Source organism: Mesoplodon bidens (assembly GCF_964165515.1).
Source record: "Mesoplodon bidens genome assembly, chromosome: 10".
Taxonomy (NCBI): Eukaryota; Metazoa; Chordata; class Mammalia; order Artiodactyla; family Ziphiidae; genus Mesoplodon; species Mesoplodon bidens.
In genome coordinates this window covers 62,419,766-62,438,916 of record NC_138172.1, presented here as the reverse complement: position 1 = coordinate 62,438,916, position 19,151 = coordinate 62,419,766, and the positions used below count along the sequence as shown (strand labels likewise).

The window sequence follows — 19,151 nt, the reverse complement described above, 5'->3', positions numbered from 1 at the left end:
ACCAGGATTCACTGGGAAATATTTTCACCCACTAGAGAAAAATCAGGACTTTGTCAACTCCCTTTGACGATTCTTTCCAGGAAACATCTCAGGCATGTATCAAAGCAGCCACATTCATCAGTGACATTTACAAAATTTAATTATTTTCAAAAATCTCCTCAACCTAAATACACAATGGAAAAGCTCATATTAAAATTTTCTTTTCTTTTCATGGATATCTATTCATTAGAATTTACAGTCCAGCTAAGATATAACAGTTCAAGCTCCAAAGTCTATTTAATATTTGAATTGAACTAAATCTCTACGGATTTTTAAACTATTAATTTTTATTTCATGTATCCATTTAACACACCTCAGAAAGTTTTAGTATTAATCAAAATCATAATTCTAATAAAAATATGCTTATAAACACTATTTTTGCAACATTTCCTGGTCAATGTAGCAAAACTCAAAATACGTAGTTTATATCGAATATACACTTGATGTTCAAATGGCATTGCTACCGCTGTCTTTTAGCTATATGATTTCAGGAAAATTAACTTCTCTAAGCCTCAATGTCCATATTGGCAGAACAGCGGTAGTTGTAGTCAAGATAAAGAGTTACGAGATTTATAAATAATAGATAACTCATTTGCAAGACCCTGCACTGTGCCTGTCATATAAGTAGGTAGGAATATAAGTGGTAGCTATTATTTTGACTATTTTAAGTTAAAAATTAAACACTTAACACATAAATTCAAGAATGGCTTAGACCCTATATTAAATGATCATATAACCATTGATCTTCTTATAGACCAAACAAAACTGACTCTAAAAATCTGCCGAAGTTTATGTAGAAAAAAACAACAAATAAATTAAGAGGTTGTTCTGAAATAAAACCAAACAAAAAAAGTTGTTGAAATATATTAAAATATTGATTTTTAATCATTAATACTTTTAAAAAGGATCTGAAACCAATCATTATATTTGCTTTTAGAAAACAAATTCACTGCTCTAACATACTATATATAAATCATGCTGAGAGGATTGCCAACAAGAAGACTGGTAAGATATTTCTTCAGGAACCTACATTAAATAGAACATTCCAGTTTTCTAGGTCACTCTATGGCTGTATTTCCAACGTCAAGCAAATAGCCCTGACTCCATTTCTCTAAAAAGGGAGGTCTAGGGCTTCCCTGGTGGCGCAGTGGTTGGGGGTCCGCCTGCCGATGCAGGGGACACGGGTTCGTGCTCCCGTCCGGGAGGGTCCCACATGCCGCGGAGCGGCTGGGCCCGTGAGCCATGGCCGCTGGGCCTGTGCGTCTGGAGCCTGTGCTCCACAGCGGATGAGGCCACAGCGGTGAGAGGCCCGCGTACCACCAAAAAAAAAAAAAAAAAAAAGGGAGGTCTAGCAATGATTAATATTAAGAATTTGTTTCTAATGTTATGTCAACTACACCTCAATTAAAAAAAAAGAGAAAAAAGAAAAAGAAAAAACTGCTGTTTCAAAACCATTTTTTTGGAGAAATATTTATGCATTTACTGAATTTACTGGATTCATCTATCTATAGCTTAAGCTAAATGTCTATTTAATAGCAGCTTTAAATGAATTTTTAAAACTCAAAACCATATTTTCTAATGAACACATACTACAAATGATTTTTTACAAATGAAAAAGAACACACTCCAAGTATCTTCGACTGCAACTTCAACAACGAAGTCATTGCACCCCATGCTGTCCCCACACACAGAACCAACCATCAGCCGTGCTGCCAGCTTCTGAAATAAGTTTCTCTCGATCCAGCCTTCCATTCAGACCACCCCAATTTTACGGTGGCCTCCTGCCCTGTCTCCCTGCTTCCTGAGTCTCCCTTCCCATTCAACCATCCACACCGTTACCAGAGTCATCTTCCTAAAACTGATCTCATTGGTAACATCCTGCCAAGGATCATTAGAGTTCCCCTCCCTGCCTAGAGAAGAAACCCCAAACTCGGTGCTGGCTGTGGCATCCCAGGCTATTTTCAATCTGGTCCAACATAACCCTCCATATTCACCCGTATCCATCTTCCCATAACCTCCGTCCAATCCCATCCCTAAAACCTACTAAAGCTTACTGTGCACTTTAGCCAAACTTTCCAAATGGGTTCTGCTAATGAAATGGAATACCCCTGCCAGCCCCTCCTCCTGAGAATTCCCACCCTGCTGCCTTCAGCCTCTCTCAGGGTAAAATCCCATTTGACTCAAAGGACAAAGCTTTCTCCAACACCCAACCCCAGCAGAACTATTTGCTCCCTCTTCTGAGAGAGAAGAAAGTAGGGTGGAAAACTCTAGCAAATAAAATTGTATTAAAGGGATATTACTCAGCCTTAAAAAAAGTGAAATAATGCCATTTGCAGCAACAAGGATGGACCTAGAAATTATCGTACTAAGTGAAGTAAGTCAGAAAGAGTAAGACAAATACCACATTCTATGTCTTATATGTGGAATCTAAAAAAAAAAATGACACAAATGAACTTATTTACAAAACAGAAACACATTCACAGACATAGAAAACAAACTTATGGTTACCAAAGGGGAAACAGGGGAGTGGGAAGGGATAAATAAGAAGTATGGGATTAACACATACACACTATTATATATAAAACAGATAAACAATAAGGACCTACTATATAGCACAGGGAACTACACTCAATAGTTTGTAATAACCTATAAGGGAAAAGAACCTGAAAAAGAATGGAGATAAATATATACGGAGTTTTATGTATTTATAAAACTGAATCACTTTGGCGTACACCTGAAACTAACACAATATTGTAAATCAACCATACTCCAATAAAAAAAGAGAAAAACCAAAAATAAATATATATATAAAAGCCTTATTTGATTGCTTATATAATGATATACTTCAGCAGATAGCTGCCTGAAATTCCTCTTTGGTAGAAGGCAGATATGTGCTCTAAATTAGTAAGAGCTGAAAAATGAACACAGAAGACTTTCTTCAAAAGCCACTGTAAAAAGAGGGGCCCCATATAAAAGAAGCACATGAGTCTCTTTTAAATTAATATGAAATACTAAATACTGCAAACTACAAATATTCTCACTCAATCATCAGGCTTATAGAGGCAAATAATCTCAGTGCAGTTTTGTTTTGTTTTTTAACATCTTTATTGGAGTATAATTGCTTTACAATGCTGTGTTAGTTTCTGCTTTATAACAAAGTGAATCAGTTATACATATACATATGTTCCCATATCTCTTCCCTCTTGAGTCGCCCTCCCTCCCACCCTCCCTATCCCATCCCTCTAGGTGGTCACAAAGCACCAAGCTGATCTGCTTGTGCTATGTGGCTGCTTCCCACTAGCTATCTATTTTACGTTTGGTAGTGTATATATATCCATGCCACTCTCTCACTCTGTCACAGCTTACCCTTCCCCCTCCCCATATCCTCAAGTCCATTCTCTAGTAGGTCTGGGTCTTTATTCCCATCTTACCCCTAGGTTCTTCATGACCTTTTTTTTTTTTCTTAGATTCCATATATATGTGCTAGCATATGGTATTTGTTTTTCTCTTTCTGACTTACTTCACTCTGTATGACAGACTCTAGGTCCATCCACCTCACTACAAATATCTCAATTTCGTTTCTTTTTACGGCTGAGTAATATTCCATTGTATATATGTGTCACATCTTCTTTATCCATTCATCTGTAGATGGACACTTAGGTTGATTCCATGTCCTGGCTATTGTAAATAGAGCTGCAATGAACATTGCGGTACATGACTCTTTTTGAATTATGGTTTTCTCAGGGTATATGCCCAGTAGTGGGATTGCTGGGTCATATGGTAGTTCTATTTTTAGTATTTAAGGAACCTCCATACTGTTCTCCATAGTGGCTATATCCATTTACATTCCCACCAACAGTGCAAGAGGGTTCCCTTTTCTCCACACCCTTGCCAGCATTTATTGTTTCTAGATTTTTTGATGATGGCCATTCTGACCAGAGTGAGATGATATCTCATTGTAGTTTTGATTTGCATTTCTCTAATGATTAATGATGTTGAACATTCTTTCATGTGTTTGTTGGCAATCTGTATATCTTCTGTGGAGAAATGTCTATTTAGGTCTTCTGCCCATTTTTGGATTGGGTTGTTTGGTTTTTTGTTACTGAGCTGCATGAGCTGCTTATAAATCTTGGAGATTAATCCTTTGTCAGTTGATGAACATAGATGCAAAAATCCTCAACAAAATACTAGCAAACAGAATCCAACAGCACATTAAAAGGATCATACACCATGATCAAGTGGGGTTATCCCAGGAATGCAAGGGTTCTTCAATATACGCAAATCAATCAACGTGATACACCATATTAACAAAATTGAAGGAGAAAAACCATACGATCAACTCAGTAGAAGTAGAGAAAGCTTTCGACAAAATTCAACACCCATTTATGATAAAAACCCTGCAGAAAGTAGGCATAGAGGGAACTTTCCTCAACATAATAAAGGCCATATATGACAAACCCACAGCCAACATCGTCCTCAATGCTGAAAAACTGAAACCATTTCCACTAAGATCAGGAACAAGACAAGGTTGCCCACTCTCACCACTATTATTCAACATAGTTTTGGAAGTTTTAGCCACAGCAATCAGAGAAGAAAAAGAAATAAAAGGAATCCAAATTGGAAAAGAAGAAGTGAAACTGTCACTGTTTGCAGATGACATGATACTCTACACAGAGAATCCTAAAGATGCTACCAGAAAACTACTAGAGCTAATCAATGAATTTGGTAAAGTAGCAGGATACAAAATTAATGCACAGAAATCTTTTGCATTCCTATACACTAATGATGAAAAATCTGAAAGTGAAATTAAGAAAACAGTTCCATTTACCATTGCAACAAAAAGAATAAAATATCTAGGAATAAACCTACCTAAGGAGACAAAAGACCTGTATGCAGAAAATTGTAAGACACTGATGAAAGAAATTAAAGATGATACAAATAGATGGAGAGATATACCATGTTCTTGGATTGGAAGAATCAACATTGTGAAGATGACTCTACTACCCAAAGCAATCTACAGATTCAATGCAATCCCTATCAAACTACCACTGGCATTTTTCACAGAACTAGAACAAAAATTTCACAATTTGTATGGAAACACAAAAGACCCTGAATAGCCAAAGCAATCTTGAGAATAAAAAACGGAGCTGGAGGAATCAGGCTCCCTGACTTCAGACTATACTACAAAGCTACAGTAATCAAGACAGTATGGTACTGACACAAAAACAGAAATATAGATGAATGGAACAGGATAGAAAGCCCAGAGATAAACCCACACACATATGGTCACCTTATCTTTGATAAAGGAGGCAAGAATATACAGTGGAGAAAAGACAGCCTCAGTGCGTTTTATACATTTGTATACTCAGTTGTGGAGCTAAAATGGAAAGGGGCACATGACAGCCTAGAAATTCCATCTCTGTGTTACCTGTGTAGCTTCTGATGTTCTTTTTTTTTTTTTTTTTTTTTTTTTTTGTGGTACGCGGCCCTCTCACTGTTGTGGCCTCTCCTATTGCGGAGCACAGGCTCCGGACGTGCAGGCTCAGCGGCCATGGCTCACGGGCCCAGCCGCTCCGCGGCATGTGGGATATTCCCGGACCAGGGCACAAACCTGTGTCCCCTGCATCGGCAGGCGGACTCTCAACCACTGCGCCACCAGGGAAGCCCACTTCTGATGTTCTTAAGATCTCAGTCTCAAGATGCTTTGGTCAAACCCCCCAGCTCCCCACAGAGCCAGGCTGCTGGGCACACAGGACCCAGAGGCAGAAACACAAACTATTCTCTGCCTGGCTGCAGATTAACATTAAGACAAATTGCTCTCACCACCTTTCCTTACATATCATTTAGTACCTGAAACCGTCATTACACCAGAAAAACAAGCATCTCCAAATTGTTCAAATAAAAAGTTTTTAAAAGCATAAAGCTTTTCTTTAAGTCCCTGACTAAATAAATGTTGAGATAACCATATAAGGCTAAATCAGAACAACAGCAACAACAACAAAAAAAACTGAAGGAGCATGAGCGTGATGTTTTGGGTTCAAAGTTAAATTCACTAACAGTAGCTAATAACCCATTACATTCCTGAACTGATATGTGTTCCTTATAGTGTAAGGCAATGAACAAGATCTTTGGCCGATTTAAATCCTAATTATTTGGTGGAAATTACTTTTCACATCCATGTTGCAACATTATAAAACACTCAACTGTGTCATCTGCAAAATCCTCAGAGACGTCAAGGGAGCTCTCAAATTCTCTCCAACTAGAGCAAAATCGCATACATTGTATTATGGTTTGTTAATGCGTCCAGAGGTTAGGTTTCCAATTTCAGGACAGACATTGCAGGTTGCAAACACGATATCCATTCCCTCCTTATTCTTTACCAATAGAATTTCACCTTTGTTCAGGGCACTAAGTGGGGCCAGCTAAAATGTCTATTTTCCTAGTCTGCCTTTCAGACAGCAGTGGCCCCTATAACAGTTCTGGCCAGTGAAATACAAGCAAAAACTGCTAAGTGGGCTTCTAAAAAAGATCTTTAAAAGGAGGCTGAATCAACTTGTTTGGATCTTTTGTCCTTTGTCCTTGTACTTCCCCTTCTTTCCATATGGAATTGAGACACAAATGCTGGAAGAGCAGCAGCCATGTTGTAGTGAGAGAACAACCACATGATGTACTACAAGTGGCCAAGAAGAAACATAGGAGTCTGGGTCCTACTGGCAAATAGAGGTGCCCTACGGCCCTCCCAGTCCTACCTGAGGCCTCTCAGTCCCTTAGAAAAAGAAAACACTATCATCTGTTTCTGCTACAAACAGTCAAACACAATCTTAACTAACAGTCATTACCAGTTAAGCCTATTTCATTTTTAAAGGAAAAGAAAAAGCTCAGACTAATACTGTCATAACTAGCTACAATGCAACACTATTATGATATAGCCCTGTTAAAGGTCACTTATTACACAACTGACTATGAAGCCCCAGGAGGAGATGAAATCTGAAATCAAGATTTTGCAGAATCCTAAAGCCAGCTGAAAACCACTGAGGCCACACTGTATGAAGGAAGCAAAGTAAAGAAACCTTTACACGCCAGCTTCAATTCAACCGGCACCAGAGTTAATTTACACAGTAAAAGACAAGATTTTGACCATTCACGTATCTACATAAGGACTTAAAACTGAACTGAAAATGAAAAGTACTGGCTGTGAGTAGTTCTCAGTTCATTTTGTCACCATGGGCATAAGCAGAATCACACGGCTCTAATGAGAGAAGGGACTTTAGCAATTGCTTTAGCAACTCCTCAACATTTTCATGAGAAACAGAAAATTTTGCCTTTTTCTTAATCGAAAAGGGTTTTTTAGTGATATATAGATAGATAGATAGATATAGATATAGATAAGTAAGAAATCTGCCACTCAGCTTTCATAGAGAATAATAATGAAACCCTTTTTATAGCTGTCTGGGGATAACTAATTAATTTCCAAGTCAATGGAAAAATATCCATTTTCTTGGACCAAAATAATTTCCCTTCCTTGTCCGTTAAGTCTAAAATGTATAGAACAAAATTTATTGGGTTCACATTAGTGATCTCATTTTCACACTTAGTATCAATTTTAAAAAGTAACAATGTGTTGAGGAAAGAAAATCTCCCAATGATAGACTCAAACAGCAGAATTTCATAGATTAGAGTGACATCTAGTTAATATCGATAACATAATAATATATAATAATTATAGTAACAGTACGTAGATTAGTTTCCTTATACTGACAGGAAAGACAAGAGGGATGTTCTGCATCTTTTGTGCTAACCTACTAAAAATGTTTTCTATTTACATGGTAAATAAACTGCATAATTCACTATAGATATTAAAGAAAGCCACTGACACGGGCAATTTCTAGCATAAACAAAAATAAAGAAATGGGCCTCCCTGGTGGCGCAGTGGTTGAGAGTCCGCCTGCCGATGCAGGGGATGCGGGTTCGTGCCCCGGTCTGGGAGAATCCCACATGCCGCGGAGCGGCTGGGCCCGTGAGCCATGGCCGCTGGGCCTGCGCGTCCGGAGCCTGTGCTCCGCAACGGGAGAGGCCACAGCAGTGAGAGGCCCACATACCGCAAAAAGAAAAAAAAAAAAAATAAATAAAATAAAGAAATACATTTTATTCAAAAATAAATGTCTTTATTCACCCTGACTGTGGTAATCTGCTGAAGTAATGAGATTTTTTTTTAATCAGACGCCCTGAATATCCTGGCGATGAATATATTTTATAGGCAAAGGGATTGGAATATGAATCAGGACACTGCACCCTTCTCTGCAGCAAATAGCTCTTTCTGTGTTATTCTAATTCAGCAAACAGTTGCCTATTTTCACTCAGAAGTAAAGGACCAAAGTAAGACCCAAGAATAGACCACACCATAAATAATAAGGGCTCGCTCACTTGCCGCTATTCTTGTTTTGCTCCAGAAGGCTAGGTCTGAAGTCCTTCCAAAGCCATCTGAGGACTAAACTCTCAACTTCTAAACCTAACAGTCATAATTGCTAACATTACAGGTTATTGTAATTCTACGTTTCTGTCACAGACTCTGGATTTGTTACAGCTGACCCCACCGCTTACACATTCAACAGCTGGGGCATATGATCACTTGGCAACCTGATAACACTCCAGCCAAATGCAAAGTCATCCTGGAACCAAGGAACTCGGGCAGAAATGAAAATCAAAATAAGCTCTCTTACGTTCAAATAGGAATGGAAAATGTTTCGAACAATGGACGATTTCAGAAAATGCAACAACTGTACTTTGAAAGTTGAGTGAACTGACACTCCCTATTCAAAGCCTACAATTCTTTTCTGATTAGATCAGCCCCCACAGCAAGTCATCAGGATAATAAGCTCTGTAATGAAGTCATCGAATTGGATACTGATGGGAAATCATAACCGGCTTCAAAACACATCGGGAAACAATGAGTTTTCCAGGTCTCTAGCTTTCCACGTAATACCCTGGCCAATACTCTTACTCTCCTTTCCAAGACCAGATGAAACACAGAACATCTATAAAGCCGGGGACAAACTGATGACCTAAGCATTTTAAAACCACAAAGAAAACGAAGGAAACGACCTTCACTTGTTCGGTGAAATTCAGGACTATATGTTTGAAAAAGTGTACATGTAAGTGCAATACTGATCATTAGGTTATAATTAAAATGAAGTGTAGTGAAGACTGCAATGGCCTCCAGGTCTTCAATTTCCCTTTAGTTCCAAAGGCAAATAAAAACCATCTTTTAAATAACATCCACTTCCTCAAGGCAAGTCAAATCACCTCAGTTATGTCTGTTTTCCGAGTCACCTGCAATCACCCACGTGTCACAGAGGTAAAACTTGGTGGGACAAAAATTCATACAGCTATCATTTTTTTCAAAAGTAAAAAAGGTACATACTTTCAAACTTTCAGACATTTTTCTTTCTGACCTTAAAGAGCATAGGTGTACATCTTTCATGAGGTTTATTAGTATATTGCAATATTTCTCATTTTTAAGGTTCTGGAACAACTGATTAAGAACCTTATTTTTAAATGGGAGGACAGATGTAAACATGAGTGTATTGCACATGAACACACACACAGATGCTACAAATGTGCTTTAACCTAAAATATCATCGCACTTGCTCAGTGGTAGTGTCATACACAATAGAGTCTTGGCACAAAGGAATTCTGATTGTGCTGTTTACAGAATTCTACATGGATTAAAGGAATGTCAATAATAAAACATGTTCTAGAAGGAGATGAAATATATTCATGGGTAGATTTTGAGCTCTGGGGGGATTTGGAATTTAATTATTCAGTTCAGGATTCTATATTTCTATTTTTTACAAACAGAAAACTAGTGATACATGCATTTTTAACCATATAATCCCCATTCAATTTACAGAAATTGAGTTTCTTAAGACCACAGCAAATATTCAAAAGATGCAAAACCACTAGAATGCAACCGATGAAATAGGCCACTATTCACCATGAACATATTAAGGCTCTGGGAGCTACCCCTGGGTGTGGAGCGCTTAGAAGCCACAGTTAGGAGACCGTCTGGACACACTGAAAAATAATTTCCAGAGACAAAAATACCCTTTAAGATGAGAAGATGCTCTTTATCTAACGTCACATTTAGCTATAAAGTCAAAATAAACATGATACTAAAATATCAATACTATTTATCATAGAATTTCCCCAACATAAAGGATAGGCAGAAAAATATCTCAAAATATACTCCTTTACGTTTAAATTTACCACAGGCTCACTGACGAAAGTCTTTCATGCATCACACTATCAAGTAATCTTTATCATACGTAAGAATAGATATATAGTCACAAACCATAAACTTTTTTCATATAAGATCATTTTAAGAAAAATGATTTGGTGATGCTCTCAGTGGTGAAACAGTCCATTTATTTAAGAAGCCAAGGACCTTTTTGATAGGGTTAACCAATACGCCATACCAAGCAAGAGCAGCAATGCCTTAGTAATCCTAGGGAGAATTAATCGGTCTCCACCCTCCCAGGAAGAATTATGATGATGCGTAGTGCTTAAAAGCTTTTGCAAGGGAGAGAAAACGCAACGTGCTTCTTGGAAACCAAACCCCTCCCCCGCACTGTACAGCTCGTCCTAGGGCGTCTACGGGCCGTCGCCCACCCCACCACCCTCCCTGCGCTGGGGTACGGAATTCCATCCCAAAAAGACCTGGTCCATTCCCAAGACTGGTCCAGACACCTGTTTACTTGTGCCCAAGCAGTGGTGGCTCGGGTTAAGCAAAGGCGACGGTCACCCCTCTGGTCCCTGCCAAGCCCCGCGGCCCGGGAGCGGGGAACCACATACCTTTGTACCTCTCCAGGACATCCTCGTAGGCCTGGAGGTACTCCTGCTCCTCCACGTACAGGTAAGCGGCTGGGGATAGGTACCCCGCCATGCCCAAGTTTTCCTAAGCGACGACTGGCCGATTCCCCTCTCCCGCTCGAACCCCGGACAGGATCGCAGTCAGCAAGATGCAGCCTTGGTAATGGAAACGCGGAAGGAGGGAAGGCTGGGGGAGAGCGCCGGGGTGCAGAGCTGGGGACGCAGAGCCGGGGACGCAGAGCCGGGAGAGCAGAGCCAGAGCCGGCCGGGGAGACGCCCAGGCCCCCTGGCGGGCCGCGGGTGCGGGGCCGCCCGGCCCCCAGGAGCCACCGTCCTCTCAGGTTTCAGCAGCGGCCAATCTCGGCGATACCGGGGGCGGCGACCGGCAGCGCCACGCCGCGCTGAGAAGCCCGGGACCCGGCGGGGACAGGCGGAGGGCTGCGGGCGCCGGGACCCTCGGAGGCCGAGGCGGCCGCCACCCTGGCTCTGCGCTGGGCGCCTGCTCGGAGCCGGGAGGACGCGCGCGCTGCCTCCGCCCGGGATGCTGCGCGGCGCATCTGCGGCATTTCCTGGCCGCCGCGCCGCAGACACTCGCCCGCGCCCCGGGGAGAAGAAGGGAGGGCACAGCGGGGGAGAGAGGAGGGAGGGCGGAAAGGAGGGGGCGAGGCGGCGGTCAGCGCCCCGGCTGGCTCGGCTCCGGCCCGCGCCGCCCGGCCCCTCCCGCAGGCAGCGCCGCGGCGCCCAGGCCCCTCTCCGGCCCGCCCACCAGGTCCACCGCGCGGCCAAGCCCGCCCACCCCGGACGCTGGCTGGCCGGCCCGGCTCCCAAGGGCGAGGTTTCTATTTGGGACCCACAACAGGTGCCTGGGAAACAAAGCCGCGGATCGCGCCACCCGCGCGCGCAGCCCCCGCGGGGCTCCCGGGAGAAGAGTGGGAAATACTCTTCGATCCGGCCGGTGCACAGAAGGACCAGGTCGCTGGGACAGCGCGAGGCGGGGAGAGCCGGGGGTCCGCGCCCCAGGCGCATCTGGGGGCGGGCGGGGGTCCTGACAGCCTGGAGACGCCTGCGCCTGCGCGCCCGCGGCCTGGGGACCAGACGGCGGTCCCTCCCTTCCGCCCCCCAGAGCCGGCCCGCGCATCTGCCGCGGCCACAGCCCCAGTCGATTCACAGCACCCATCTCACTTTGCCACCTCCCTCCTTCTCCCTACCGTTATTCACCCCACACAGCACTAGTCTCCACTGAATGTGAGTAAAATGGGTACAATTCCCTTCGCTTTGGCATCTATCATATACTAAAGTGGTGAGTTTAAGAGTCCACTGGAGAAACCGGTTGGTACCCAGACATGTAAGCAGGTGTGTTTAAGAGGACTGACAGAAGTCAGCCGGCCTTGGAAGGAATCCAGGCTCCTGACTAACTATGTGACGTGGCCAAGTTACTTATCCTGTCTTCATCAGGATAATCATATCATAAAGTTCATCATATATCATCATATCATAAAGTTGTGATATCTCAACTTTATGATAACTTTATCAGTGTTAGCTGTTGTTGTTATGATCATTAGATGAACCAGCTCATTGTTGACTCTGATTTATGACAACTTCACCTCTGCCCACATCTCCCCTTCCTATTTCTTCTTTCATAAAGTACTGACTTTTTGTCCTTGATGATTCTTTTTTCTTTTTCAATGATGTGAACCTGGATCATTTTCCATGAATTGTGAGATGGGAATGAGTACTCTTGGAAAACTGTATACTCTTGATAAAACTTACTTGAGTTAGAATTGGAAAGCTTTACGTCTCATCAGTGATTGGCCTATTTTTGTTACTCCAAACAGAGCAAGACCACACCTCTCTTTTCTGTCCTGACCACTGATCTGAGTTTGATCCACTAAGCCTTTAGGATCACTAGAGTTTTCTTGCAACTTGGCATGTATTTATGTATACATTAGTTCCTGAAGTAACAAACAGGGATCATATGGGACACCTTCTGGAAATGAAAAGGTTAGCAATTCGATCCCTAAGAGTCATCCCATATACAGACCACATATATACAAATGGAGATCTCTCAAAACTGTCTTGTCTCCCTCACGGTGAGTAAGGTCATTAAGGGCACAGTCTGATCCTTCATCAGAAATTGACACCCAGTAGCACCCAGTTTTGTGAATACAATCACTGCACACTGCAGTGATTTTAACTGTCTGTTGAAGGAACCAGTCAAAATGAACAAGCAGCATTTGAGGATGTTGGTAAAAACAGCCTTTACCCCATGCATTCTTGGAAAGATAATAAAGGATCAATCTGCTAATAATAATAGTGTATTCCATAGGGAAGCAGCAAAAGCAGAGCAGTTAAGAGCTTGGCCTCTAGAGTCAAGACGGCCTGAATTCAGATCCTAGCTCAACCACTTCCTATGACCTTGGGAAGAGTCTCTCCTCTCTCAGCAGATTTCTGGACTGAAAAATGGAGAAAATAATAGTACCTACTTCATAAAATTGTTGGGAAACCTAAATGAAATAACACATTAGGTGCTTATGAGAGCATCCAGCCATCAGTCAGCTGTCATTTATAGAGCATTTTCCATGTGCCAAGGAATCTGCAAAATGTTTTGCATTTACTACTTTAATCACCACAGCCATGACCTTTTGATAGAGAAAATGAAGCTGAGAAATGTTCAGTAAGTTGTCCAAGAAAACACAACTGGTTCATGATAGAGAAAGAATTAAAGTCCAAAGTCCGACTGTGCCAAGGTCCTTCCATTCTAACTTCAAAGAATTCACATGGGTCAAATATCCATACTTTAAAATAACACTGTCACTGGGCTTCCCTGGTGGCGAAGTGGTTGAGAGTCCGCCTGCCGATGCAGGGGACACGGGTTCATGCCCCAGTCCAGGAAGATCCCACATGCCGCGAGCGGCTAGGCCCGTGAGCCATGGCCACTGAGCCTGCGCGTCCGGAGTCTGTGCTCCACAACGGGAGAGGCCACAACAGTGAGAGGCCCGCGTACAGCAAAAATAAATAAATAAATAACACTGTCACTAACAAACCATGTACCTTTACAGGCACTTCAAGACTGAAAACCCCAACTTACAGTATCCTGCAAGTAAGAACAGCAGATCTGTCTTACGATGATGTTAAAGGCATTTACAGTGGGTACAAAGCCCCTTTCTTTCCATGTTACCATGTCATTCTCACTTTGACCCTGAGAGATCAGAAGGGCATATATTATAGTCTCAGATTTTAAAATGAAGATACTACAATAAATGCAAAAGCACTTCTAAAAATATAAGTATCAGACATGTGACACCATCACCAAAAAGACTTTCGGAAATGTACATCTGATTATGTCACTGCACTGCTTAAAAATCTTCAGGTGATTCCCCACCAGTTACAGCATAAATAGTCCAATCTCCTTGGAATTGCCCGAAAGCACCCTTACAGTTTCTGCTCTTCCCTACAAATCCCAGGCTTTAGCTACACAGATGACTTGCAGTTTCCATTTGAACCCATCTCCCTGCTGTGTTCCTGTAGCTCCATCCCTCGGAAGTGGCCTTCCCTTTCACTCTAGTCCATAAAGCTCGTTAAAGCTCCCCTCAAAAGGTGATCCCCTCAGGAACCTCTCAGGAACCTCCCATGCCTCCCTCTCCATCCAAGGTCATTAGATTCTCCACTGGGTTCTTTTAATACAGGTACTCACAGCCATTACAGCTAATCTCTCACCGTGTTGTCTCACAGCACATCCATGGTAATGTTAGACTAGAACTTCTTTCAGTGAAGAGCTGTGTGCTTATCTTCATTTTATTCCAGAGGCTTAATAAATATGTATTAAATGTGAATGACTTAAGGGATTCCCCCTGACCATATGGTCTTTTTGACTCTAGACATTTTCATTCTATTTTATTTTTATGACCTTAAAAACAAATAAAAATATGAGACTTTCAATTCCTTTATTACTAAGTAACAAACATGATGGATGGACATCCTCACACCATTTCTGACCCTTGCTCCGTCTCCTACTAGGGATGAACTTCACCGACGGGCCGAGTTTCAGGCCAAGTGTGAAAATGCCTAATAAAGTGGGAAGTTGAAATCTGAATGGTATGTTTTCCAACTACCCACTGCACCAAATGCCCTCAGATGTCCTGTTCCCTTATCCTCACGCTGGATGATCTTTGGCAAATTTAACACAAAATCTATCTGGATTTCACAGTTTAGCCACATGACAATGAAACAGATATCTGCAGACTGGCCCCTGAGCCTATGCTGGTGCCAGTGATGAGATGATTATGATGTGTGTGGCAACAGCCTATTTACCAATATTTATTTTAAACACAGTAAGTAGTACATGTCCATACTAGGGCTGCGTATTCTGTTTGTTGTTTTATTTTGTTATATTTTTGAAGAATTGATATAATCTTAAAAGTATGTAACTCAGAGGTCTCCAGTGCCGCAACTACCAGTAACTTCATAGTAAACCTTTTACAACAAGTAAGACATGGCCCCTGCCCTCCCAGAGCCTACAGTCCACTGACCCCAGCACCGGCTTGTCCACAGCACCCAGCAGAACCCCCAGGTCCTCCATTCCTTCCCTACCGGCAGTGTACACCGACCACTACTACCACCAGCCTCTCCTGACTTCCTGTCTATTAGTTTATATAACCTCATTCCCCACTGATATTTCTGCTGAGCCAGATATCTGGTACCCTGGTTCTGGCACTGTCTCCTCCACTCCCTTGGCGGTGTCCTGACAGGGCAAGGAATCAGGCCTCGGTGGCCAAACACTTTTTGGTACTCGCCCAGCTCTGCGCCTCTCCCAGGCCACCCCTGCCCACTCTCACTTGGCCCCCAAGCTGTCTCCATCCTCCCTCCACCCCATTCTCCCCCTCCACCCTCCTCTTCGAAGGCCTGGGTGAGACCAGCCAGCATCTCACAACAGAAGCCAGAAGAAGCTCAAAGCTGTTGCCCCAGAAACCTGGACTAGAGAATGGCTGGCTGGGCCCTGTTTGTTTTTCCCGTAATCAGAAAATCCCACTGGGGGACACTAGGGGGACTCTCAGCCGCCATGATGGCTGGGAGCTGAGCTAGTCCCCTCCAGCACCGCCCCCCCACCCCCGAAGGAGTACAAGTACCAACTTTGCATGATGGTGGAAGGCAAAAGAAACTGAGTGGGAAGGGGCCTGGGGGAGAGAGTGGGGGAGGGGGGAGAGGCCCGATCCGCTGCAGAAACCAACTCCAATAAACACCTGGCCTTTGGCCTTTGCAAGAGAGCTCCCGAAGACACACCCCAATCTACCGCATTACCATTTCTGAGAAAAAAAACTGAGGAACAACCACCCCAGAAAGCACAGCTCACATACACACAAACCACACAGGCACTGCAGGCGGGGGGATAGATTTCCACAGCAGGCTCAGCTTTCAGCCAAGTAAAACAGCCATCACCTCTGGGACCTAAAGGCAGTGCAAGGGAACACTGGGTAACAGAACAGAAACACTGGCTCCTCCCAGGTATTAATTAATCAGGGATGCATGATGGCTAAACCCTCAAAAGCACCGGGGCAGAAGCTGCTACAAACACATGATGCTGACAGAGATGCTACACTTAAAACACATACACACACACACAAAACCGCATCCAGGTTGCTAAAATACCCTCCGCAATTCTGGGTACCAGAACCCAGGAACCTACTCCCCCAACCCCCGTTAAATGTGGTCGCTCAGAGCTCCTATGCAAACATGGAAACGAAGCTTCCAGCAAACACACCGGGAATCACTGAGTTAATACTTTCAGATTGGCACGGTGGCGACTGCACATAAATAGGAAACTTCAATGCAGATGCCTGTAAATATCCCCTTGGTTTCAACGGTATCGATTCCTCCAACTAGAAGACAGGGCCAAACAGCTTAGTCACCAGCAGGCAGAGCCAATCGCTCTTTTGATAAATCAGGACAGAAAATAAACATGGTCATCCTCCTCCTCCACCTTGAGCGCAGATCTCTGCCCAGAGCATCAGCTCCCAGCGAGACAGGGCCCCCGAGGATTCCGTGGGTGAATTTCCGCAACTCTCCTCGCACCTCCCTCTATCCCCTGCCCCCGCCCCCACTTGCTCTTACCTGCTATCCTAAGCACTGCCCTCTCCGCAGGGTCCAGCACCGAGCCCCCGTGGATCTTTCTTTTCGATCTCTCATGTTTAGGCAAATTCCAGGGTAAGGTATCTCCAGGAGCTGGAGATGCAGAGCCAGATTTCTGGCTGAAATCATCTTCATCGGAAAAATCCGCAGAGGAAGACATCGAGCAGCGGTAGGACGCATTCCCGGAACTCTACAGGGGATGACACAGAAAAAAGCATCAACAGCAAAACACTCACGTCGGCTCGTCCATCTCAGCAGCCCCCTCCCTGCCCCCAAACGGAGTCCGGCATCCTGCATCATCTTCAGTGCGGACGGGGGACCCACACCAGAACCGACACCCAAGGCTCACCATCTTCCCTGGGCCACGGCTCCGACACCGGCCACAAGCCCCGGGCAGCTCCGGTTCATGGAAGATTTGCACCCAAGTGTGTGGCCTGCGGTCCGGCCACCAGCTCACAAATGACTGGCCCAACAATGAAGCCAGAATCCACAGCCTTCCTGTTACAAACCTATAGTATTTGGCTCCCCCACCAGGCCAGGACCGATATTTTCCATTACTAGCCTGCTGCTTAATTCATTAACGCAACTCACTCCAAGTTGCAAAAATAAAGCACAAATGCAGGATGCTGAGTCCCAATTCCTTTCCGTTTCCAGTCGGAGTCTCCCCTCTAACCAGGTTTGAGCCCCTCGTCCTCTTTAGTTAATTTTCTTCCTGAGCTTGAAGCTGGCTCCCAGAAGAGAGCAAGGAGGGAGGAAGGGCTGATTCTGAGAAGAGCCTTTTCTGAAGACCGGGAGAACACAAAAGACTGTTTTCAGAAGCCAAAGGCAGTGCCAGTAAACAAACATCTGAACTCAGCTTAGGGTTCTTGAGATCATTTAAACTCCTAGCAAAGTAACAGCTGCCAGTGACGGAAATGAGAATGATGCAGCAGCTCCCCTCCGCCCCTGGTCATTACACAGTGAAATGAGAAACGTGAGGCTTTGACCCACATGCTTGGCCTGACCTCAGTCTCCCTTCCAGGAACAGGAGCCGGTCTGCAGGGCGTATCTCGCATTAAAGGGCTCTGTCTTCCCCACAGGGAAAAGGCACCAGACGTTATCCCTTCCTCCTTGGTTAAGTTTGTGATGATTCAGGGAGCCACCAGCTTACCATGGAAACGAGGATGCTGACTATCTGTGCTGAGAACAGGGTTCTAAACAAGATAAAGCATCCAAGGGAAATCTTCACTTCCCCATTTAGAACTTTGCTGAGGCTCAGGATGCAAAACTGGTGTAACTCGAATTCCTGAAATGGAACTTGCAGCCTCAGATTCCTACAGGTGGCAGGAAGGAATCAGTGGCCTGCTCCCATCAGAGTAGAAACCCTGGGCTGCTCACAAAAACAGTGGTGACGCAGCAAAAACAGGCTGTGTGACAACATCCCAAGGTGTGTGGAATAAACTAGAAGTGTATCAGGACCTCGCCTCCATCTATTCAGGCATGACAGTCCTTATTCACTTCTAGTGGCCAACACCATCATTTTTTTTTTTTGTCTTTTTTTTGGAGTAAAATTGCTCTACAATGTTGTGTTAGTTTCTGCTGTACAATGAAATGAATCAACTATATGTATACCTATATCCCCTCCCTCTTGGACCTCCCTCCCACCACCCCCCCATCCCACCCATCTAGGTCATCACAGAGCACCGAGCTGAGCTCCCTGTGCTATACAGCAGGTTCCCACTAGCTATCTATTTTACACATGGTAGTGTATTTATGTCAAACCTAATCTCCCAATTCATCCCACCCTTCCCCTCCACCCCATGTCCACATGTCCATTCTCTACGTCTACGTCTCTATTCCTGCCCTACAAATAGGTTCATCTGTACCAGCTTTCTACATTCCACATATATGCATTAATATACGATATTTGTTTTTCTCTTTCTGGCTTACTTCACTCTGTGTGGCAGACTCTAGGTCCATCCACATCTCTACAAATGACCCAATTTCGTTCCTTTTTATGGCTGAGTAATATCCCATTGTATATATGTACCACATCTTCTTTATCCATTCATCTATCTTTGGACATTTAGGTTGTTTCCATGTCCTGGCTATTGTAAATAGTGCTGCAATGAACACTG

General features: G+C 43.7%; 1 protein-coding gene across 9 annotated transcripts in view; it reads right to left on the bottom strand.

Moving 5' to 3' along the window:
- The window catches only part of DST (dystonin), a 487,209-nt gene that overhangs the window by 377,368 nt on the left and 90,690 nt on the right, over positions 1-19,151 (bottom strand). For 6 of the 9 annotated variants that reach the window (XM_081247516.1, XM_081247517.1, XM_081247515.1 and 3 more), the window contains exon 4: positions 17,017-17,224. In XM_081247516.1, the coding sequence (XP_081103642.1) occupies positions 17,017-17,224 (208 nt within the window). Of the gene's footprint in view, positions 1-10,890; positions 11,069-17,016; positions 17,225-19,151 lie in introns of those variants that run through there. The other 3 variants (XM_081247521.1, XM_081247519.1, XM_081247520.1) reach the window with 1 other exon arrangement.